This window comes from Poecilia mexicana, unplaced genomic scaffold (genome assembly GCF_051168715.1).
Source record: "Poecilia mexicana isolate PSO_F unplaced genomic scaffold, ASM5116871v1 scaffold_15, whole genome shotgun sequence".
NCBI lineage: Eukaryota > Metazoa > Chordata > Actinopteri > Cyprinodontiformes > Poeciliidae > Poecilia > Poecilia mexicana.
Genome location: NW_028263384.1, coordinates 18,864,902 through 18,890,222, shown reverse-complemented (window position 1 = coordinate 18,890,222; position 25,321 = coordinate 18,864,902). Strand labels below are relative to the sequence as shown.

Genomic DNA, 25,321 nt, shown 5'->3' with positions numbered 1-25,321 from the left:
GAAAATTGTTTTCTATGTATTTTTTTTACAATCAAAATCTGAACTGTGGGACAAACATGAGCCCTTTAACTCCGATACCTCTGATCCAATTATTAAATAGCATCCTCCAATTTATTCCAGCTGCTTTGGAAGGCCTTAGAGGCTTGTTAATGTAACTTTAATAAAGATCAAGGTTGCAAAAGCCTTGAGGGTTGGGTGAAGGGTTAGCAAACCAATTCTACCCCTAAATAAGGCAGATTTAAAATGGGCATCTTACAGCACAAACTTAATTACAAATGCTTTCTCCGTCAATTTCAATCACGTTAAAGATATTCTGTAAAAAAAAAAAAAAAAAAAAAAAATGGAGAAAAAGGTTCAGTATATACAACTGCAAAATTGGTTCCAACACATCCCATAAGACTTGCAGGTGTAGTTGCAGCCAATGTACTGATGAAGTAGTTGCTAAAGATAAATTCATATAACTTTTACAGATTTCATTTGTAAAAACAGAATGAATGCATCAAGCCATTCTTTTTTAAATCATTTTTAATGTGTTGGACAATCACATAAAATTCCAGTAAAAAATACATTGACGTTCGTGACTGTAACGCAGCCAAATATGTGAGAGAACTGACTAGAACAACTCAAAAGATCTTACTCAGCAAGTCAGATGATACAGTATTCAATCAGCAAGAGACCTGACCCTCAAACCAGCACTCGTTTCCACATGGATTAAAACAGAAATCAGGCATCTTGAAAGTCGGTCTCCAGGTTCTTTGTTATCTCAGCCAAATGCTGGGATTCATCTACTGCTGGCTCTCGAGCTGCAGTCAATCCTCTGGCGGCAGAGCTTTCCTGTGGCCTCTGCAGTGTGTCCGTTTCTCGCTTCACATCTTTCCCTCCGCCCAAAACTTTCTGGCTCTCTGTGAAGTACTGGTTGGGGTGACTGAGAGAGAAAGAGGTGTCCTCCACCTGCTCAGAAAAAAATGAGAAAGCACAGCAGAGGAAGGTCAAGAGAGGACATTAACAGCTAGTTATCGTGAAGACGACAGGTTGATTGACTGATTTAATGCAATGTCACCTTTGATGAAATGGTCATTTAATATCTCTCTCACTGTCGATGAGAAATGTTTTACTGAATTCTTCGCGTTGCAGAATTTCAGAGACGCATAACTGAGCCGAGTCGTTGATGGTTTGAATCATTTCATGATTTTATGGTTTCCTTTAGAGGAAGTACATGACGTATCTATAGTTGCTACAGCATCTGCTGTGTGACAAATTACAGATAGTGACAAACTAACAACATTTGTTATTTTTCCCTTTGGTGAACGAGAATAAATTAAATTATGTCAACAAGAAAAGCAATAAAAATATTCAAAGAACAGTTTGTGCCATAATTTGTGTCACAATACTTCCACCTACTTATAACTTGCAGTAAAATATTACTATAAAAAAAAAAAACTGAAGGGGGTGTTAAAAGTAACAAGAGTGGAAAAAAGTGCTGCTTTTCTTCGTTGCAAGCATAAAAGCTATAATGTAGTATATTAACTCATCAAACAGATGATCTAATGAGTTAATTGTTTCCAAGTACTGAGTGCAATAAGAAGTTCACACATCAGAATGACCCGTACCTGTGTGTATAAAACCTGAACCAGAATTTTTTTGACAAACAGCATAATTTTACTTTTCAAAGCAACCTTTTTGCTTCTTTCTTTCTGCTTCACAGATATTATCTACATTGTATTAGTTTACATAAACCCCTGAAAAATTAACTGAAACTTGTAGCTAAGATTAAATCAGAATGAATGCTGTATTGAAATAGTGCAAGCTGACTTGACAAATTGTCTGATTTAGGCAGATCAGACCATGTGTTTCAAATCAAGTAGAGACACATGGCAACCCGCCAGACGGTTATATTTAGCAAGCATCTGCATCACACTGATCTAAGCAACCATCTATTCAGGCAAAACGTGATAAGTAATGAGTTTCAACCATCAAAAGACAAACAGATCAGAGCAAGTGTCTACAGAGGATAAAATAGGCTGGAACGACTGAACAAACTTTAAAAAAACATATGGTTCTGATAGTCATGGATGTGATGACTGTGTTTCAGTGTGAGATGTAAACACTGGCCAGCAATTAAAACAGACTGAACTTACATTGTGGGTCAATTCAAAGTATTTTTGGCACGCCAGCTGATAATGCATCCCTTTGACCAGCTCAAGAATCTGCAACAAAAGGTAGAAAAAGTTACACCTCAGATAATTCAAGTGTTTACATAAAGAGTTACAGTCACATTTAAAGATAACATCATAATCTGGTGCTGCTGCAGCAAAGTTTCAATAACCATTTTAATTGGATTTGGGTCAACTACCAACACAAGCACAGTTCATAAATCAGATTGACAGCAGAAAACACGTTCTTAAAGAAATCTTTGCAAAGCTAATAAAAACAGATGAATCAGCTCTTGGTAGAATGACCACAGGCAGCTTTAAACTTGATCTAAACCGTATTAACTATTCTCATAATGTGAGAAGCTAACTTTCCGAGGACACTGAGGTCCTGTGCAAAGACCAACATCACATGCATCGCAAAACAAGAGCAGTTACTCTCACATGTGACTAACTGGAACTAAATGAAGCCTTTTGGAGCATTCATATTGGAGCTTTTCATTCTCCTGGAAAACAAATCCAAAGACTGTTCCTCAGCTTGGATTTGTTTGTAATCATCATTCCCCAAGCTCCTACTTTCCAGCCTCTGGTGTAATAACGCTACCGGCACGCTCGTCTCTACAGCTGGTAATAGATCAGGAATGAGCTGAGCAGATTCTCTACCATAAATTGTACTTTCAAACTAGTTTTAACTGATTTTGTTAAGGACAAAATGGAGCTGTTGTAGTTATGAGAGCAACAGATTAATAAAAAAAATGAAAATGGCAGCTGTTCATTGAGATGCATTTCGAATCCTTCTCCAACAAACATACAAATAAGATATTAACGATGTCTCAGGGACCACCTGTTTAATCTAATGGTTGAAGACAGATTGCAGAGACATGGGAAATATAAACAATAACTTTAGTGTTACCGTGTTTCACTTAACACCACAGCTCCTAAACCAATTTGTTTAAGCGTCAGCATGATGCTGATTTTTGTGGCTTCAAAAGTGCTGAATGCACTGTTATTATCATGTTGTCTAATTATCCTTCAAATTGGTGAAAATTACCTTTTATTAAATCTGTATAAATGTTTATTCTGCTTACGGAAATCTTATTGATTAAAGTAGACATCTTCAAACTCAATATTAGATTCCTTCTTATACAGCCTTTATGTCCTTTTCTTTAAATTAGGGACTTTGACAAAGCATCGTCTAGAAGTTTGATTTATCGATCAAAAATCTCAAAAAGAACACAACAGGGGGAAAAAGATTTGCAAAAGCTCTCAATTCTTTACTTTCTTGCTCAGTTTGCCATTTGCAATATCTGTGACTTATCCATTTATTCTAATCAATTGTAATCCTGTTCCACAGTGTTTGATGACATTATGCTGCCTTGTTTCACACCAGCTCATGTTAGTCAATAATATCACAGTCTGTTGGTTCCTAAATGTTTTATTTGACAGAAATTTCATAAATCTTTCACTGGATTTTTCCTCCGCAACTTCTAAAAGTTTTCTAAAATATATTTTTTAAGTTTCTTAGTAAAAGAAATGATTTTACTGCTCAGAAGCAAAAAAGTACGACTTTATGGTCAGACTGGAAAAAAACCCACCTGACTGACTCCACTGGGAGACACTTTATAGGACTGGAGCTTCTGCTTCAGTAGTTCTGGGTCACTGTGACGGAATGGACATCCTGGCAACAGGAACAACATAGATCAATAAATCAATTATAAGACACTACAAAAGAAAGAGACACTTGGCTGATTTTACACTTGATCCGATGGTTGGAAATTAAATGAAAATAAAATAAATAAAATATTGGAATATTATTTATGATCAGTGCTATCAGGCACATAAACGCTAGAAGACTGCACTCTTCAGAGAGGAAGCTGTTACTGCAAGAAGAAGCCCCAGTCAAATCTTTTCAGCATCACTGAGGTGTTTAAAAGTGAAGCTTGAGGAAGCACACAAGGTCCGTGAGGTTTCCAGAAAGCAAACAGTTTTCTGCTGAAGCGTGCCAGCTGTTCATTCAGTCTGCCACAATTGGAAATCACACATTCAGAACTACGTGATGGTGAACCAACAGCAAAGTGTGTCAGGTTCATCTTTTTGAAGAGTCCAATTGTCCCTCAATAGAACAAGCTGGTTTAAGAAATGTTGGCAGTCTTTGAAAATTACACACTTAAGTTAAGGGTCTCCGTACTCTACAGGGAATAAACACAGGGACTGCTACAAGTAATGATAACTCCTAATGTAAGATGTTAAGGCCGTTTAAAATGTCAGCTCTAATAAAGTACTTAGGATATTTGGTATGTAAAAACTATAATGTTTTTATATAAACTATAATGTTTTTACATACCAAGGTCTCTACTTCAAAAAAAACAACAAAAAAAAAACAACAACTTTAAAACCCAACAGATAATGATTTCTTCTCGCAGACGCCAACTCACCATGATAGTCGCCTTGGCTGGGTGGGTTTGATAAAATCACCTTCATGCAGCTGTAGGGAGTGTAGTCTGCTCGCTTGCCTTCTTTGCCAAACATGTGGCGGATGCTGTAGGCATATGCTTTGTCAAACTACAGAGAGATGAGGGTAAGGGAAGGGGGGTCAGGAAGAGAAGGCATTAGTAAGGATGAGAGTATAAGAGGGACAAGGTTGGTGTGAAAGAGGCACTGTCATACATCATGTCAGTTCTGAAGGGAAGTTTTCCACTGTGAAATATAGAGCTATTAGAGAGAACCTGCTACAGAGGTGTTGCAACACTCTAGATAGCTGCGTTATGGATGCTTTAATGAGGCCATCCTTCTCCGCACTTTTTGCCTCCTTGTCCTGAAGAGCACTCCGACACAACATGAGGCGTACTTTAAATCAAGAAATAAATGAAGGCAAATCCAACGCACTTTCACAAGTTTCTTGTGAAAAATACCACACTGCTATGTGTGTCTCTTACTAAGGGGAAATAATACGATATTATAAAACTGAGTAGAATCTGTTTTGACTAGTTGTAGCAATCAGTTTCAAAGTGAAACACGAGTTTCAAGCAATATGATGAAAATATTGAGTAAGTGTATCCCCTGGCTTGTTAAAAGAACGGTTCTTCTTCCCAGTGTTCTTTCCAAGATATTTGTGAAAGTGCAGCGTAGCACAGGGACCTGCAGAGACCAGAGTTGCTGATGCTGAAAATGATTTAATAGTTATTTCTGATAAGGTTAAAAGGTAAAAAAAAAAAAGAGAGAAGAGTTTCTTCAATAAGAATGTTGGAGAATAAAAAAAACTCGCTACATTCCAGTACAAGAACATTTACTTCATTAAATGGTACATTAGACCTTCTATCGACCGCTCGAAATAAAAAAAAGCTGTCATCAGCTGTCATCAGGTATCCTAGAAGGTTTATGAACCTTATATAACTTGGCTATGTTTTAAGTGTTCACTTCTGTTTTTGTAAAAATTTTGGTACACACCTCATTAGTAGATAACTATAATTTAGTTTGTCAGTAGGAAATATGATCCAAGACCAAAACAACATATATATTTTGAATGCAGAAATGCTGGCCTGCTAAAAAGTAACACATAGACTATCCATTGAGGGCTTGGTTTAGTACAGGTGCTCTGGCCGTCCAATTGAACAATGATGGTAGTTAAACCATGACCTTAACTTTCAAATGAAAAGGAAGAAAATTACTGGCATCTTAAAACAGAACTTCTGACTATAGATGATCAGTCAGGTTCTTTTGTCAAACAACTAATTATCGCTCAGCTACATGCAAATTTGCACCGTCTTAATCTCAACAAATGAGCAAAATATCAAAGCCATCAGTAAACAAGCTGATGGCAAAATAACTAGACAACACAAGAAGCAAAAACAAAAAGGTTGCTTTGAAAAGCAAAATTATACTATCTGTCAAAAGAGCTTTTGGTAGTTTAATTAAAAAATTAGTTAAGAAAACTGAAATCTACTCCAAATGTAACGCACCACAATGGCAGCGACAACATGTTTGTTACCTCCACTGCCCAGTTCTCTGTTCCTGTATTGGTGCTTTTGTCTGCATGTTCAAAGAGACTTGTTTTCTTAGAGTACAACACTGATTATGGATAAAAAAAAAAAATAAATAAATAAAAAAAAATCAAACTTCAAAAGATGCAGAACTATTCCTTTAATCTTTCTAAAAGCATATCTGACATTTTTGCACTGAGGTTTAAATTAAATGAACCTTCACAAGTCGGATTTTTCCAGTCTGGAGAAACAGATCTTCAAGAAGCAAAACATCAACGTGGAGAACACAAACTAACCGTCCATAGAATATTTTAAAAGTGTCAAAATTTAGGATACTTTCACATTCACTTCACTTTTAGAAAAGCACTTTCACTTTATAGGTTTTTTTAATAAGCTCCCTCCCCAAAAAGTAAAACCAACACACATTTGTGACTGCCTCCTAAAAAGAAAAAACATCATTGTAACATCCACCACCCAGACTGCTCTGACAGTAGGAGACGATAATCACCAAAACTGCACCCACACACATTAATGTCGCAATAAAACCTTTGAACTTCCTAATGTGACTAGCTGCAGTGGCAATTTAAAAACCCATCAAATCTTCTTTAAGTATGATAAATCAGACATTAATTATGTTGAGCTTCTAAGGATTCAAGAGGCCACTTGCTGATTTAAGAGCTCCATAGTCCACTGGCACTAAAGTGTGTTTAATATGCATTTTGTGGACTAATCTGGATATATAAAGAATCCTAAGTGGTACAAAGTGATCGCATGGTCACTACTGAGGTTAAAGGAGAATGATAAATGCCTTTTTTTTTTTTTTTTTGCTAAAGTCAGCTGCTACTTCATATATTTACTGTTTCATCTAATTACAAACTACAGTGCTATACATCCAATATTATATCCAACACGACAGCACCACGACACTAACAGAGTCTTAGCACAAATTACAAATAAGGATTCAAGTTATTACTCAGTAATCAGCAGTAAAAATATGATATGGTGATATTGCTCTTATCAGGTGATCGTATTTCTGCAACGTTAAAGCTTCACTTTACTGCAAAGACCAGAGAGTTACATATTTTTCCCAAACAGACTAAATCATGGTCTTTGCTCAAAGTTCTCTTTTCTACAGTATTTAAATGAATGAGGTCAAGGTTTCTGCTATTAGACTTGTATAAAGAAAGCCGTTACGCTCCCCCGAAATAGACTTAAAGGTTTGCTATTGGATTAAGCTCAGGGTTGCATCGAGCGCAAGTGACCTCCAAGTCATATCTTTAGCTGTGTTGCTAAAACACTCCATTAGGTGGTGAGGATAATTCTTTACCCTGCCATATTCCAACTTTCTTTTCTATATGAGGCATATTTCTGGCCATATAATCACTTCTCTATTGCTCCCAGTATCTTTAAACAGTTCTATCATAAGACGCAGGAAGAAATATACCGAATGTGATTAGGATAAACACAGATTTAATTTTATTATAAGTTAGAAGGATCTGATTGGACTTAAAATTATGTTTTCAGTAATGTTATCTAAGATCAAATTGGTGCAACATCAATAAAAAATTATTTTTTCAGTTTTTTTTAAAATAATGGTTCAAGAAAGGTTAGCGGTGGAAGCGTTAGGAGTCTCCTTTAAAGACTACTTTTAATTCCAGCTAAACAACTTTTACAACACCGTAAAAAAACAACAACAAAAAAACAAGAGATTTAACAACATTTTACCAAATCAGTAGTAATTCTACATTGTTGGTACTTGTTTAGCACCAATTCTGCCTCTCCTGCAAAACACACTTGCTATAACACTAAACTGGTTTTATTTCAGCGCCCGACCAAAACTAGTTTGTCGACTCGGGGCCCAGTAATTACATGAAGCTGAGAGCAAGTGTCCAGATGCAAACAACCTCCTAGATTATTTGTATAATGTTTTAGACTTTTTTTTTCTTCAGATTTTAATACGACTCCCAGAGTAGCACATGAATGAAATGTTCAGTTTGAGATGTTCATAACATGCTTAACTTTTGAAACATTTGCTTTTCTAGCTTAGCTTTTCTTTCATTTCATCATCTCATTACATTAATTTATTTAATCTCTTGATATTAGGCTAACTGAACGATTTTTCAGTAAGTTACAATTTTATTTAGCTTCAATAAAGATTTTTATGTTTACTAGATTGCTAGTCATTTACAAGTGAATATTCCCTTGTTGGAGAGTGACTTAAAGTGGATCTGTTAAACTGTGGTGTTAAACGCAATGAGGTCTAAAATTTGGGTGCACCTAACGTTTGTGCTGGTCCATCTGAGAAAATAAGTTGGGTACCCTGAAGTAATAAGATAAGGGTTTTGTAAAGTACACTCTAAAACATTAATGTGGTTGTCCTTAAACCACTTTGGCACTAATTTGACAGTAGAGTAATTATCTATTTGGAAAACCTCTTTGTGCTCAAGCTTTAACTTCCTGCATAAAATCCTGAAATGTTGCTTCAAATTTTCTTCATACTTTTGTTTTCTCATTATGGAAACAATTCGACGAAGTTAACCAGTTTTGTCCTGCAGCAAAACAACCCCGATGGTGTCAGTTAGAAGAAAGGAATTAACTTAAAGTTAAGGTCTGTAAAACAAGTAGTTTAACAGCAGTTCTGCCCCAAGGCCACACTACGCTACAGCAAAGTGGCACAAATAGACACTCGTACAAATGAATAGGCCAACGTCTGTGGCAAGAAGAATGGATAGATCAAGTTAATTTCATCAATTCTCCCTCTCCCACTAGTCTAATATTACATTGCCTCTTCCTCCAGGCCTTCCTTTCGGCATCGCTGCCTCTCATCTTCCTTCTCTCCTCTTGTCGCATACTAATGAGAAGGCTTTGTGCAGCATGCCACAAAGTGCAGCTTCTGACACAACACATACATCACTGTGAGAGCTGCGAGCTGGTCAGCACCATTCAGATGCCTCGGCTGTGGAACAAAAGCAGGGCTTTTTCCGAAAGCCATCACACGCGTTACATGGCAAGTAAGACACCTCAAAAACGGGGCACAAAAAAAAAAGAAAGGGCCAGAACAAAGGTCCGGCATGTGAGCCTGATGGATGGAGAGATTATGAAACTACAATGGGCACTACTTGATTAAAGTCAATGTTATTTGTTTTCTTTTTTTTTTTTTTTAGGAATTTCTTCCCATTTCTGTTTTGACATTCACTACACTTTCAAACAGCATAGAAGTTTCTTTGAAATTCCTGTGTGGGTTAGAAAACTTTAACGTAAGCACAAAAGATTCATTCTGAGTTAAATCTGTACAGAAACAGGGAAACAAGGACTCAAAAAAAACTGATTAAAAAAGGGGTTTGCTGCATCTTAAAAATACAAAAAAATGAATCACCAATGTTGTTTTTGTCTGCCTTCAAATTAGTCAGACAGCCTTGCAACTTTGGTTCATATAATTATATTTTCAACTAACTTAACTAGTGAGAGATCATGTGTACCTCAATAAAAAAAAGATTACTCATACACAGAGTTTAAAAAAAATGATTTCCTAAATGTTTTAAAAATATAAATCTAAAAAATTACAACACATTTCTATTCAACCTGCCCGAGTCAGTACTTTGTAAAACTATGTTTCATGCAAATTCGGTTGTTAATCTTTTGGTTTACGTTTCAACAGTTCTGTACATCTAGCTGCTGAAATTGTTGCTCATGCTTATCACAGAAAAGCTCAAGCTCAGTCAGACTGGATAAACAGCATCTGTCAACATCAATATTCAAATCTTGCCACATATTCTCATTTGAATATAGGTCTGGACGTTTTAGTCATTCTAACATAAACATTTGCTCCTATCTAAAGCAATTTTTGTGTAGAAATGGCTGCATGGGGTTGTAATCCTGCTGAAAAGTGACTCTCTTCCCCACTCTCAGGTTTGTTGCTAAGCTGAACAGGTCTTCCTACTGGACTGCTATGGCTTCATCTACATGTTTTTTCCATCAACTATAACCGACTTCCTTTCCCCTGCTGACAACAGACGCCCACATAGCAAGATTTGTAATTTACAGTGAGTGAGTGATTAAAAACTGACCAACAGTGTCAAGTTTTTAATTAGATCTTTTGTCTTGCATGACTGAAGGTATTTGAAATAACAACGTTCCCTATTGATGTGGCCACGTATCGTTACAGCAGGAGACCTTAATGTTAATGTACATCTGCTGAATAATAATTGCATTTTAGAGTCTGACCTATAAGAAAAATCGAAACATGCCTTAAATTGAGTACATGCTATCTTACATCTGTAATAAAGCTGGTGTTTATACTGACTTTTGTCTCAAATCTAGTTCCCAATAATCTCACCAGTTCAAAAGCACATCGAAGCATTTGAACCAACGAGAATCAAGAAGCACAAAGTTCCTGTCTAGCGTTTCTATGTTGCTAGCTCTTTTACAGGACGTCAGCTGGTAAGAAGCAGGAGTTTGACTGGTTGGAGAAAATCAAAGTAATTTAGAGAAGAATAAAATTACTTGTAAATTATATGTTTTCTTGACTCTTTATAATTGATCAATTGTTAATTTTGACATTATTTATGAAAAAGTTAAACTTTTGTTTCTCTTCTTCCTCTCTGGAAGACTGAGGCGATTGGCCAATTTGACTTGACAGGGCGTGATCTGACAGTATACATGTGGATGCCATTTAGAAAGCTGCTGCTTTTTTGACATCTTGGCAAACAAACTGGCTTTTTTCAGCAAAGTCAGAGCGATGATTCCCTCTTTTCCACACTACACCTCTCATTGTAAGAAGAACATTCAGCCTAAGTACAAGGAATGTCCCAATTAAGATGTCCTATTGCTGATCGGATCTGAGCCACTGAAGTTTTTATCTTTGTATTAAGCATCTCCTCTTCTGCTCTACAAGCTCTGCTATATGAGATCCATGCACCTCAGTGTGATGCAGAGCTACACAATGAAAAATTGATCCTATTAGCAGCAGCTGGGTAATAACACTGAGCAACCATGTGAGCTCAAAGTTTCTGCAGTAAAGCCAATTAAAGTTCACATCAGAGACCATACCTCCTAAAATAATTGCAAACTTATGCTAGAATGCCTGTGCAGCAGGATGCTGGATGTGTGGTTGGACAACACAGGGGTTGCCCTTACTCAAACACTTCTACAGGAAAGGTAAATTCCCAATATTCTCGCGCAGCAATTGGTAGGTCAACCAGGGTGTTGAATTTAATACACACTCTGTATTCCATTTTGCCATTTGCTAGTCCTGTGGAAATGTAGCTCATTTCTTTGAAGTTTCTCCACGGTGTATTGAAGAGGACTTTGGGTTCTAATTATAGCTTCTGAATAAGCTAAAAAAAATAATCAAAATCAAAACAGATCTCAGAAATGTGTTTTAGCAAACCACAGCCGAAGTCAACTGAATGAGCATGATGTATTCTGTCAGTGTTTTTAACATTAGTTGTCTAATTAAATTGGTAGCACTAAACACACTTCTGTCTTTAAAGCACAAAAGGCTCAAACACACAGTGGCTGCCAGTGGCTGTTTTTGAAATACTTTCCCGTAGCAGATGTTAGCATAGCGTGGCTGTGGCAACATCTCCTGCCAACACTCTTTAAAGCAAGCTGCATTAAAGCTCAGCTGGCACAGCAGAGGAGCCGTCAGTACAGGGTGACATCAATCCTGGCCTAAATGAGCCCCCCCCCTGTCTAAATACAAGCATCATTTGGGATCAGACGTTTCTAGAACATATTCTTAATTTAACATCTGATGTGATGGGCATTTTTATTTATAGAGTCAAATTTAACTGTTGATGTTGCACAAACTATATTTTGTCAATTTCAATATTAGTGTCCAAGTAAATCAGCAGGGGCAAAAAACAAAAGAAAAAAAAATAGTATATAAAGTATTTTTTTCTTGTGTTCTATGGTCTAGAATAAAGTTAATCCACTTGGAATATAAATTTATTGTGGAACAGTGGAATGAGATGTAGCTACAGTGTCTTGCAAAAGACTCCACATTATTGGAAAGTGGAAGGAAACTATTTTTTTCAAAATGTATTACAAATAAAAAATTTGAAAAGTGTGGCGAGCATTTGTTTTCAATTCCCCTGAGTCAAAATGTACTGTATGTCTCCATCAACTTTGCACATCCACAATATGAAATGTTTGGGTATTCTTTGAAAAAAATCTGTAAACCTCGAGTGAGATGGAGTCTGAAAAGCAATTCTTAGTTGTTGCTGCCACCATTATGTATATATCCAATTCTCTGTCAGAATATCTTGAGTCTGAGTGATTTAAATAGAAATAAACTTGGTAAAGGCCAGTTATCTGGACAGGACATAACCAAGGTTTTGTTGTCTCCGTCAATGGATTTTGCTTCAATTTTGAAATGATACTGAATTAGCTTATCATTTTTGTGATAAATACAAAACAAGTCAAAATTTCAGTGTCTGCTAAAGATTCCTCTTAACAGCTGCAAACTAGGTTGCGGCTTAATAATTCATGAACATTTTGTTGACTATGATGCATTCTGCTTTGTTGCTAAGCAGGCCAGAGCAAATTAAAATTAAAAGTTTAGTTACAAAATTACCTTGTCTGCATCCACTTTGCCTCGTATGAACTCCATCCTCCAGAACTGCAGCGCCTGCTCCAAAGAGAGGCCGATGCCTTTGAGGAAGAGACCGTACTGCATTCTGCCTCCGTGGCGGAGATGGTGCTGGTCTCTGAGCGCCTGGTGGAGCTGCCTCATACAGAGCGGGAAGGACTTTCCTGCAAGCTGAAAACACTCGACTTTTAATGATGGACAAAGAAAATCTCCATAAAAAGTCACACGATAAAAAATTACTAACTTTGTTTTACACATGTATAAACAAAAGCATGCTTATGAACGTCCCATTAATCACACTCAGGGACCACTTTCCAGTGTATTTTAGAGGTTTCCCTGTTTCAGCACACCTGACTGAAAATAAATGGGTTGTTAACAACCTTCTGCTGGAACTTAATGACATGCTGAGGAGGTAATTTAATCATCTAAATCTGGTCTGTTGAAGCAAGAAAACATCTAAAACATGTAGCACAGTAAGAGCAGAGGGCATGGATTAAGGAATGAAACGGTACTCATCGCATCATTTAGAAGAAAATACCTTCTTGCTAAATCAAACATCAAGTACAGTGAGGCTCTTGGTCATTTTTTTTTTGGCTAAAACAAGGAACTGTGAACTTTCTGTATTTTTCTCCAGGCACTTTAATATGTCACCACTAAGTGACCAGATATTCTATAAGCATCCCATTTTTACCTTTTATCTTCAAATAAATAAAACCTGGCATTCTAATCAGACGTGATCAGAAAGACTTACTGAATCGATCTGCTCCAAGGAGATTTTCCCGACATTTTTTTGGACGCTGTAATCCTGTCCCAAATAGGAATGGCTGAAATAAGACAATAAAGCATCAGGTCTGTTTTTCTCAAATAAATGCAGTTGCCATTAGAACTCAAAGTAGCATAAAATCTGTTTATGGTGGTTGAGACCATACAGCCTTTTCTGATCTCCTTCCAAACCCAATTAAGGCCGGTGCTGAGCCAGAGTCCAAACTGATTGGGCAGCAAATCATATAATATTCTGCCCACTATAAAGATTACTGACATAGCTATTCATCTCAACAACCTATCCACTAATCCCCAACAACACTCTGGGATAATCCCTTCTTCCACCGGCGTATTTGGGTTTTTACTTTTAAGGCAAAAATAAACACCTTCAGCTGTTTTACTGAAACAAAGATAAACTCTCCTGCTATTTTGCAAGGATATTTCATTATTTCTTGCTACTAAATCTAGATTGAAATAGCCAAAAATTGCACACAGCTTTAATAAAATTGAGCCACATGTAGTTAACTGTAGCTTTCCAAAGCCCATTTACGATTACAAGCATCGTTAGGTAATACACCAGCTGTTTTAAAACAGACAATATGATGTTCAACTAATGTTATTATATTAGCACTGATGCATCATTTGAAAAACATCAGTGTGACAAAAAGAAATCCCCTTTAATTCAGGAAAATATAATCAAACCAGATTACGAGGTTGACTCAGACATTCAACACAGGACACAAATTCAAAATAAATTCTGCAGAATTTGACTACGATCAAAATTGTTCTTTTAAATTGATCAAACTGCAAATTGTGTCCATTAGTGATAACAAATGTATGTTAGCACATTTGCTATAAGGAATATTCCATAAAACGATCTGGTGAACACATTTAGACAGAGTTCAGCTTCACTAGCATGACTGTTAACTGGACAATTGGACACTCAAACACCTGACCTTCATCAGTCAGTAAACACACCATACCTAACAGTAAACTGGTCAACATCACTCTTCAGCGTTGACGTTGCTATTTAAGGTAATAGTAGCCATTTTACTGGGGTGTTTAAAGAACAAAGTTGGAGGAAACAACAGGTGTAAGTGCCTATTTAACATTTAATTTTCTATGCAGAGTCTGGTAATAACAGACAAGTTAAATGGAGTTAGCATTTTATCAATTTGAGCTTTCAACTTCTGTCATGAAAGGTAAAGGGTCTATATTCTCTAAGGAAAACACAGAGGTTGTGCGTGGTTAACAATGAGTGCAATAGACAAATGTCATCTGTGCAATTATTTAGATCTGTGATGTTTACTCCAGTGATCAAAAGTAAGTCACACATAAAGTTCTGACTTTCTGTCCATTAAAGACACTGTTTTAGATTCAAGCCGTGATAAAAGTTGGAATTAAAGCGGTCTATGAAAACCAAAACTTTGGAGATCAGACTTCAAGATGATTCAATATTCTTTTTTTAATCAGCTGTCAAAATGACAAAAATAATCATTACTGTAATTTTTGAAGAGTTTCCCTGATTATAAGTCATGACAAATGCTGACAGTTTCTTTGACAACTAACTGACCACATGACAACATCACAGCTCTGGGGTGTCCGTTATCAGGAATATAAAACTGTGCATTTGCAGAAGCAAGTGAAAATAAAATATCATGCAGCATCGCACCCCAACGGTGATGAAGAATTACATCAGTAAATGACAGATTTACTCAACAACACTTCAAGAGCACATTTGATGTTCATTCGTGACAATATTCTTTTTCCAACAAGAAAAGCAACAAAGTTTTTAATCCTGCTGCTTACCTGAGGTGGTTAAGAAGCGGTTGGAGACGCTCATCAGAATGCACCGCTGGTAGGGAGCGGGCTGTCAACTGCAGAAAAGATGGGCATCACATGAATAATGTCTTGGTCAAAGGATTAGAAAATCCTAAGGCTGCAGATCAGTACAACCAAACTGCTTAAAGGCATTTCCACTGAAAACTTGAGAGACAACATCTTTTAATTATAGCCCCAGTGTTTCTCAGCTTTTTTTTATTTAAACTGAACAAAAACATTTCATAAAATGGGCAATGCCTTCATTGAATTAACCTGATTGTAGTTCTAACTCTTTTAGAAGGTAATCTTATTTGTTTACCAGACAGAACGTGTTTTAGCTGATGCAATTAGCAATTGCAATATTTAAAACAAAGAACATTCACACAAAGCTTGTGTGGTGGGGAGCAGACGGTTATCTTGGGAGTGTGAAAGACTTTAAAGTGCAAATAGATGTAAAACTCGTACCATCTTTAAAACATCTGTACCACATAAAATAACTGTCAAATGATGTCTGACAACTTCTGACTATTTCTGGTTTTGGTATTCAAATGCTGCTTTAGCCTCAAAACAAACCAGCTCAGTTTGATTTCAAAGCAAACCTTCACTACTCAAATAAAACGATGGTGTAAATATACATCTTTTGTTCAGAGTGGGGTTTTTTTTGTATGTTATGCATTTTCCAAAATTTACTTTTGTTGTTGTGAGTGGAAGAAAATACCCAAGACAGAAACACAATAGCAGATTTCCAGAAAAGTTAAAATAATTTGGGACAATTATTCCATTTCAGCAGTTAGCAATCCAGATAATTACTTGGAAATGGAAGAATGGCTAAACCAAGCTGCTCTTTGTTTTTTGTTGTTTTTTTCCATTTGCATTAGCTTGTGCTTTCTGTCCTTTGATTGTGGACTTGTGCTTTGATAAACCAGAATCAAATACGTCAGGCTCACTTTGCCAACAATAGGACATCTGCACCTAAAAGTGTGTTAGATTGAGGAGGAAGCAAAGAATTGATTTAGTTGTTTTTTTTTAACTTTCAGACAAAAAGCACAGCCTGTGAAAGCTCTCATGCTTTGTTACTCAGCAGGCACCAACATAAGAAGTTATTTTTTAACCATCATCTGAAATCACACTTCTATAAATCAGGTGATCATATAATTCACTTTGCCAGGAGTGAGTTTTAAATGAGTTTAAGCTGCAAAAAGTCATTTTAGATTATGTTCTGAGCAGAATCCAATGTTTGCACTACATAATAAAATACTGATTGAAGGAGGCTTCTGAACAGAGCATAATGCTAATAAAAAAACTGGATTTTTGGTTATGTTGCATTTCTTGTGCACAGAAAATAAACTTTTAAGACAGACTAAAATGATAAATGAGAACTACTGGATTTCATTTTGCTTAGCCATGACACATTAAATTAAATTAGTTCAGATTTGGTTAGGAGACCTAAACCTCTGAGTCATTATCCATTAATTATAATTAGAGTTTTGAGGTTTAGACGTCTTTGTTAACAAATAAATCCAGGCATAATAGCATTACATAGAGACATAAAAAAATAAGTACCACCATGATGATAATGAAATGAATGATGTAGCACTATGACATCAACATGCTTTCTTAAGGCTCATTGCTTTGGTGCAATGTGGATGCCTGGAACTGATGTAACGGGTATGGATGCCTTCACATAGAAACTGCTTTCAGATTTAAAATGTCACTCCAATCAGCTGCTGGTAGTGACAACTAATCCATCTGTGAGGCATCCTGAGAGTCAAGTGATCTTTATAATGACTGTCAGTTGCCCTGGCAACTGCCTGATAACAACAATGTTCTCCTTGTGCCCTCACAGCAGTGACCATTACAGCCATCCCAGCTCTTTGTGAACTGGACCATTTTTATGAGGTACTTAACTTTTTATTTCACAATGAATGTGAACATTAACACCATCTCTGACATTAAGTCCCAGAATGTAGCCCGCTTCTTGGGATGAGCCAATGACATTAGGCCATCAAAAACAACAAAAGCTACAATATAATACCTTAGAATCCTACACCAGGAATCAAAGTCAGCCAAATTTCCCACAAGTGGCTCTAATCAATTATCAAATTAGGGCTGCAACTAACAATTATTTTGGTAACTAATTGTTCTATTGATTATTCTGACAACAGCATACAAAACTGTCACATTCTTCAAATTTTTTATTTAAGCACTTCAAAGAAAAATACAAATAATTAAATTCCTTTGTTTTAAAATAAGAAAATATATATTTTGTTGCCTAAAAAACAGCATGTAGCAAATAATTACACCAAAAAGTGAAAAGCTCAGGGCTTTCTGTTTGACTTATCAATATAGTGTATGGCTAATCTGTTAATTATTTTATTTTTTCACAAAATGTGCGTAATAGGAGTTTTTTTTTTTTTTTAATCATTTATTTTCTTATTACATCATTTGAACAGGTGAAGCAAAACCTTTGTCACTCCAGTTCTGGGTAGAAATTTTTTACACAAAAGGTATTTTTTTATTTTAAATAAAAATGTGTATATTTTGTACACTTTTGACTTAATTACTGCTCGGAACATGGTCTTCTCGTGAGTCTGTATGTTCCAGACGATGATTAGTCCATTTCTAAATTAGTTGACAATTATTTGAATAATTGATTCATCATGATTAATCTAACTGATTGTTTCAGCCCAACATCAAACACATAAAAAATTGGAATGAAAGGTGGGTCCAGCCATCAAAACTAAGAATATTCACAATTTCTCCAACAAAATTCAGGCAAAGGTTAGGGACACAAGTTTCGATGTATTCATGAGGAAGAAATCACAAAGTTCCCCAATTTTCTATAACATTACAAACTACTACCTCAATCAAAGAACATGCAGTACCTTCTTTCTCTTTTGTGTTCTAACCTGGAATCAGTCAGAACTCAATTTGGCAGGTCAGACTTTTGAAGAAAACTGAAATCTGTCTCGGCCAAGAAAAGTCTAAACGTGGATTTGTTAATACTTCTGTCACTTCCTCTAATAGAAAGTCTCTTCCGATCAGCTGTGAAGCATCTAATCTACAGAGGTTGTGTTTCATTTATCATACCAAACTACTGACTTTGGCTGCTAAATGAAGCCGTTGCCTGATCTGCAGGCTGGATTCCTCCCCAGCACAGAACTGCAGTTGTCGCCTCGCATGAATAACAAGGAATGCCTCTGGTTCCAAAAAAGCTGCACTTCTACTCCCTCAGGTTATTAAGAGCAAAACATGAGCCCCTAGATGCTGCACAACCATGGACCACCCCAACCCCTGCTACGCCTAAAAAAAAACAAAAAAAAAAACATCAGGCCTGCAGGGACAATAAGCTTTTTCCTACTAGCTGTTGCCAGTCTTCCCTCCAGACATTTAATGTCATGTGTGCACACTAATTCTTCTCATTTAAACGCCACATTTCTCCAATTTCCCTCAAGGCAACAAAGTCAACAAATGCAATTTACCAATCTGCCTCATGAAGTCAAGCTTTTAGTAAACAATGTGCATTAAAATAAAGTACATGTGCTCAAACAAGCACTTGAACTTGTAGTGCAGTGAGTGTTCTTAACGCCATAAGAAATGTGTGCTCTTGCGCTTTTCTGAGATTTGATTTGCGGGACTGCAACGTTACAGCCTTTCAATCATTTTGTGTGGTTTAAATACAAAACATCCATCAGTACTTACTGCAAGAGCTTTAGAAAGCCTCGTGCGGAAATCGTTGAGAACAATGGTGACGATTTCGTTGTGAGGGATGTATGCATAGCCTTCTTTGAGGTACACTTTTCTTGTCCGCACCAGGTCGAGAGCATCTTGAAAGGGAACCTTTAAGAACACATATTTGATTAATAGCAAAATCTGACTCGAAAGTGCATCGCAACCACCTAAAATGAAATAATTTATACAAAAATACCCAGGATTAAAGGGATTTGGGGATTGACAGAGTGCTGTTTACTTGAAGATTTACACAAATTTCAGAGCTGTTGGGGAGAATGATTTACATTCTGCTCAATGGAATGTAAATTAGAGTCAATTAGCAGGCCAAGGCAACTTGCCCACTTTGTGTTCATGTTGTGAACCGACTGCAGATTGAAATGCACTCAGATATTACAATTTTTCTTTTTATTATATCAACTATAAGTTATAATCGTATACTTCAACCGGTTCTACACATTATGAATGTGGTTGCCAATGACTTTTTTTTTTTTTATTCATCCAAATTTACATATAGCCTCAATGTGGTGTTGACAATTAAATCCCCACTTCTTTATGAGTTTCCTAACAGAAAACCTGTGGGGGATTTACTCAAAGCCAAATCATTTGGAGCTGTTCAGTACGTCTCGTGGGGTTCATTTGGTAATTTTATTACATGCCAAACACTTTTAGGAATTATGGGCTTCAATGTAAAGTAACGCTTCATCAGACCATAACACATTATTCCAGATGGTTTTGGGAGGTTTTTGTCAAGTCTTTGGACAAAATATTTCCGTATGCAGCCCCACTTCATAGTCAAAACAGATATAGAACAAAACCAGTTGTTTGACAAAAAACTCTGAACATATTTAATCAATTTTCAGAAAAAAACATCTGGTTTGTGTAATGTTGCATTTGTGTCTCTTTTCTCCCGTTATGGATGCTGGTCTTTACAGCATCAAAAATCTTTATACTGAGTCGCACCTTTATGAAATGAGATCAATTTTGACCCATGACTTTAAGTAATGTAAACAATATTTAATTGAAAGCTGTCTGGACATTTGAATCGTATTTCAGATGTCCAGATGAAACAAGGGAAATAAACTTGCTTGTTGTGACTTCATCAGACTTACAATAAAACATAGGTGAATCAACAAGACCGAATGCTGGAACTGAATCAAAAGGTGTTTCAAGACAACGTTAGTGTGTGTAAACTCATGGAATTGAGTTATGGCACCTTTTTTTTCAATTTCCTCCAGACCACATGAGTTTGTTTTTCGTTTGAACTGTGCACGATATACAATAAAAAAAAAAAATATCAGGCTTATTTCTTTCCATCACAAGAATGAAAGCCACTGTGCAGAAACGCGTTTCCTTAAAATGTGCATTTATAACTCAAGACTTTAATATTTTTCTTAAAATACTTACTATAAATGTCCTAAAATGTGTTTTTCCTTTTCTCAGATGTATGGCATGATTTAAAAATAAAACAATCTGGAGAAATCTCTTTGGTCTGGACGAGACAGAAAGACATTGGAAATTGCGTGTAGTTTCTGGAAAAGCGCTGAACGCAGGTTATTCATATATTAAAACATGCTGAAAGCTGCCACCTACTCAGGTTAAAAGTTCACAAACTGTACAGAAAAAAATATAGAAATGTGTCCAGTGAACAAGACCTTATTTGGAAATATTGTCCACATGAGACATATTGAATCCTACAACATTCATGTAGAAATTAATTCATATTTATTATAGCGTCTGTTATAATAGGCACATATTAACAGTTGATCACTTTGTACATAAATTCTAGGTGAATACTTGGTGCTTAAAATTGCACTTGTGAAAGTGATCTGAATTAACACCATCATCAGTCTCAATGAAAAGAAATGAGTAACTCACTTTGTAGAAATCCTGTTCCTCCAACTTGACTCCACTGGCAGCATAGCTGGAGATGGTAAGTTTCTCCCTCAGATTATCCTTCTCCTCAGCACTAATCTGAAAGATTATCAGGAAGTTTCAGCATTCATGGGTTTCAGCTTTAAAGGCTGAACCAGTGTAAATAAACTGACTTTTTTTTTTAATTAGCACAACACTTCTATCCTCATTTGATGTTACTTGACGTCAAATGAAGTCAAGTAACGTCAAAAGACGTCAAGTGACCTCTTATGCATTTTAGTATTCATCAACATATACACCGTTAATAACATATCTCTCAATTGAGGATTTAGAGACTACATGTACAGACAAAAAGAATGTACATAGTGTTTAGTAAAGTATTTTATTACTTGACAAAGACAAATAATTAAGTCCTTTGTGATTAGGATGCATGAGACATAACTTGCAAAAGTCAAATGTGACAAAACATATTTCCAAAATGCATTACATTTTAGTAGCAGTACTTTAAAAAGCTGCAACAACTCCAGCTGAAAGTCAGCCTGTGGATACCATTCAGGGACTCAGTGATCAAACTGCCCCACCTAGTGGACAACAAAACACTGTGCAGCCATTGTAGAGCGCTCACAACCTACTGCCTGCTCCTCTCACTTTACAGTCAGATTGAATTGGAAACATAAAATACAATATGAAACCCTGAAAGTTAAATCTGTTTGTATTTTTACAATCCTTCCACCTTTTTTCAGTCTCCTTTCAACAAAAACGTTTTGCTATCAGTTTCCTCATTTTGTGTATGTCAGTAACTGTAAGTTTAAAAGTTCTTAGAGTATCTATTAAACAAATTGCCTTATGTAAGATGAGGATATACTATGTTTTATGGAAATATGCAATAAACATATTTGATGCAAATCAAATATTTGCTTACAAATCTAACTGTAATACTCTTATTAACCCACAAGCCCTTTTAGCACACCAGCACAAAGATAAAATATTTTACATGAGGTAAAAGGTATTTCAAAGTTCTGAAATATCTAATGTAAAGAGTGTATTTACTAAAATGGAAACAAATACAAACACTTACTGTATTGTACTGGAGATTATTCTTGTGGAGAAATTCTAGTTTTTCACCACTATCCAGTTTTTTAAAGCGGTATTTGAAGAGATCGACTTCCTGTTGAATAAACCAGCGTCTCAGATCTTCCCTGCAACATCAATGGAAAAAGTGTTAGCTGCATTGTAACTTCTCTATGTACAAGATAATTAAAGTCAACTTACGTTTGACAGTAGGCCAGTCTCAGAATGAAGTGTGAAATGTGGTCTTTTCTGCGTTTTTCAGTCTGGTCCTTAGCATCCTTAAGTTAGATAACAGATCATTTATCAACCCATTAAAATATAGGTTCTGACATGACAAGAAAAGAGGGCTGCACAGTTGGTAGAGCTGTTGCCTTGCAGCGAGAAGGTTCCCAGCCCCGGTCTTTCTGCATGGAGTTTGCATGTTCTCCCTGTGCATGCATGGGTTTTCAAGTCCCTTTTATATCCACAATCCCTAAAGCTTCCTCTGATAGCACATATAGTCTATGGTCTCAGCAGATGATAGTGATAAAATTCTCAAATTATCTGAAGGGGGGTTAACTGCAGAACAGTGCCAAAGAAGTCTGTGGTTTAAGAGTAGCTTAACAAAGGAATGCTCCGATTGTACATACCTGGATGTATCTGTGCTTTAGAAGCACATCTTGCTACAGTCCAAACCTTGTGAATTTCTCCTAAACTGTTGAATCAGTTTTGCTTCACAATTTCGTCAATGCTGCAGTTATCCAGATGGCGTGTGCATCTACCACTACCACTCACCTTTTCATTAATATAACATCTTACAGTACTCTGAAACAGCCAACTCTGGCTTACTCTACTTGTGGAGGGTGTCATAACTGTCTTCTGGTCAATATCAAGTTGCATTTTGCCCTGTGATTGTGTAGGTAGTAACATGACATTTCTGCATTAAAAATCTAATTTTAAATTTTTCTTCAAATATTTTCATTTTCTGGTGACATAAATATAGGCTTGAAATATGATGCACTGGTAAAGTAACAAAAAAAATGTTATTTTCACTGAATTACTGACATAAATTATTTCAATTATATACCAATATGTTCAAATGCATCTAAATGGTGTTTCACTAAACTCACACCAACCTGTGGAAAGTTCAGCGTTCTAATCTCATTATCGAGTTTTTTCAAGTAGTCATCATTTAGTTTCACATAGCTGACTCCCAAATTCTCCACAGTCTTCAGCACTGCAGTAGGATTAAGGAAAGAAAATACATATGGAAGCACATTAAAATTAAGACACATACAGACAAGTAAACAACACCTGTTACAAAAAGAATATCTGTTTAAATAGAGAATAAAGAGATTACAGTGAGTCTTACATTTCAGTCTATCAACAGCAAAACTCTCAAATTCAGAGAGGGAGATGTTTTCCAGTGGAGGCTGTGCGTAGAACTGCAGAGGCTGTGAATAGAGCTCAGCCTTGAGGTCAGTAACAGCCCTGGGTTTTTTGCTAGAAAACTGCATGGTGCCTAGAGGTTACATAAACAAATTATCCGAAATATGCAGATACAAAACAAGCTGAGTCGTCAAGTTTTTACAATTAGAATAACACAATATTTTTACTCTATGTGCACACATTGATGCACCAACGTCTGTAAAAAAAAAAAAAGAAAAAGAAAGAAACCTTGTGTAAAATGTTTAAACAACCACATAGTCAATTTTATACCGTATACAGACGAAGAGAACTGAATAAAAGTACGATACATAGCATAGCTATTACCAGCTCGAACATACGTGCCAGCTGATCGCAGTTTTTTATATACAAAATGCGAGAATTGTTATATTTACATTGCAAAACATTGTCAGCTAGAACCTCTGCTTTCAATTCACCAGCACTTCAAAAAGCCACCGATGCTAACGACGCTAATAAATGTTACCACGCAATGAGTTGAAGCAAGTATCATTAAATAAGTGCAAATTAACTTTAATATACCCGATGTCTAACCTAATAGAAGTCAATCAAACCAACACATTCACCAACGTTGATAAAGTCTCTTGTGACAAACACAAATAAATTCTCAATAAAACTACTTTCCCGTCGAACAGTCTGTAAGCTAGCATGTGACATTTAATGGAGACATAAACGAATGAGCTCAAAACGAATAGTACAAACAACAGTAATACAAATATTTTCTATAACGTTACCAACAAGACGAGGAAGCAGGCTCTGCAGCGTCCAATCCCGCCAAATAAAAGTGGACTGTTCAACAGACGCGGCTAAACTGTGACGTAGCAGGAAGAGAAACGCTTACGTATAAAGTGAGCGCTCGTTTTGTCACTCCAACTGATGCCGACACATTAAAAAATAAATAAATAAATAAATAAAACACCCAAACGCAACATGAAAAGTGACAAAGTTCTGTTACATAATCGAAAAATATCAAACACTTTTTTCCGTAAAACATTTTGTTTAAGCTACTGTCTAGGTTTAAGAAAAACATGGTCACATGTAACCTTTGCTGTCCTTTTAATTAGTGCAGAAAAGAGTGTTATAAGGCCAGGTGGGAGCATAATCGCATTAAAAACAAACAAACAGATAAATAAATAAATAAGTTTCCACTGTAAAATGCTATTACAAGTAAAGAAACATATTACACAAACTTGATGTATTCATGTTAAAATAAATAAATACCTGATGTCTAACCTAATATATATATAATTATTTTATTATCTCACAATGTTTTCAATTTTATGTTTAATTCTTCATGCAATGCCAATGCCTAACTGTGCACTTTTGTATGTCACTAATATTAAAACTATTTATTCCACTGTTAGAAAGCCTGTTTATTTCCACTTGAATTAAATAGTTAGCATGAGCACATATTCTATAATCCCCTTTCTGGAGATAATCTGTAGTGTCCCACAGCATCCCACTCCCTCCACCAAAAGCTGTTTGTCATTAGAAGATTTAGTAAGTTTTTAAAAGGCACTACCCACACAAATGCTCTATCTATCTATCTATCTATCTATCTATCTATCTATCTATCTATCTATCTATCTATCTATCTATCTATCTATCTATCTATCTATCTATCTATCTATCTATCTATCTATCACAATAAGAAAAGTAAAATTTCTTCTTATGTTGTTGTATTGCAGTTTGTTTTATCTGTCGATTAACTTTCATCGGATAAAAAATGAATTATGTGAATGATTTTTGCTTCTTTTGTGCACCCTAGTCGCACCCACCAGTGGCCAACTCTTTGAAAAAGAAGGCGTCCTCGTTTTTATCTTGTTACTAAGTACAGCTAGCCATGGCAATATTCCTTCATTCATCATGTTTAACCAAATAAGCAAGCTTGTACAATG

The 25,321-nt window shown here is 36.0% G+C and overlaps 1 protein-coding gene across 3 annotated transcripts; it reads right to left on the bottom strand.

The window, feature by feature from the left end:
* Positions 1 to 507: 507 nt before the first annotated feature.
* On the bottom strand, positions 508 to 24,290 carry prim2 (DNA primase subunit 2). 3 transcript variants are annotated; one of them, XM_088013094.1, is made up of 14 exons: positions 24,162 to 24,290; positions 23,332 to 23,481; positions 23,096 to 23,196; positions 22,182 to 22,258; positions 21,988 to 22,108; positions 20,913 to 21,008; positions 19,008 to 19,145; positions 15,294 to 15,361; positions 13,474 to 13,546; positions 12,708 to 12,893; positions 4,586 to 4,712; positions 3,746 to 3,828; positions 2,139 to 2,207; positions 508 to 951 (listed from the first exon to the last, which is right to left on the bottom strand). In XM_088013094.1, exons 2-14 carry the CDS (start codon positions 23,474 to 23,476, stop codon positions 724 to 726), a joined length of 1,512 nt encoding a protein of 503 aa, XP_087869220.1. In that variant the 5' UTR covers positions 23,477 to 23,481; positions 24,162 to 24,290; the 3' UTR covers positions 508 to 723. The 3 variants fall into 3 exon arrangements, with proteins under 3 accessions (XP_087869220.1, XP_014837386.1, XP_087869219.1); XM_014981900.2 differs by having other exon boundaries at positions 24,158 to 24,289; XM_088013093.1 differs by lacking the exon at positions 24,162 to 24,290 and having other exon boundaries at positions 23,332 to 24,130.
* Positions 24,291 to 25,321: the final 1,031 nt, after the last annotated feature.

Excerpts from the sequence above, each read along its gene's own strand:
- prim2 (XM_088013094.1), bottom strand. The coding sequence starts at position 23,476 with ATGCAGTTTTCTAGCAAAAAACCCAGGGCTGTTACTGACCTCAAGGCT. Across the intron at positions 21,009-21,987 it reads ATAATCTCCAGTACAATACA|ATTAGTGCTGAGGAGAAGGA; the intron begins GTAAGTGTTTGT and ends ATAATCTTTCAG. Across the intron at positions 3,829-4,585 it reads CAGCCAAGGCGACTATCATG|GATGTCCATTCCGTCACAGT; the intron begins GTGAGTTGGCGT and ends TCCTGTTGCCAG.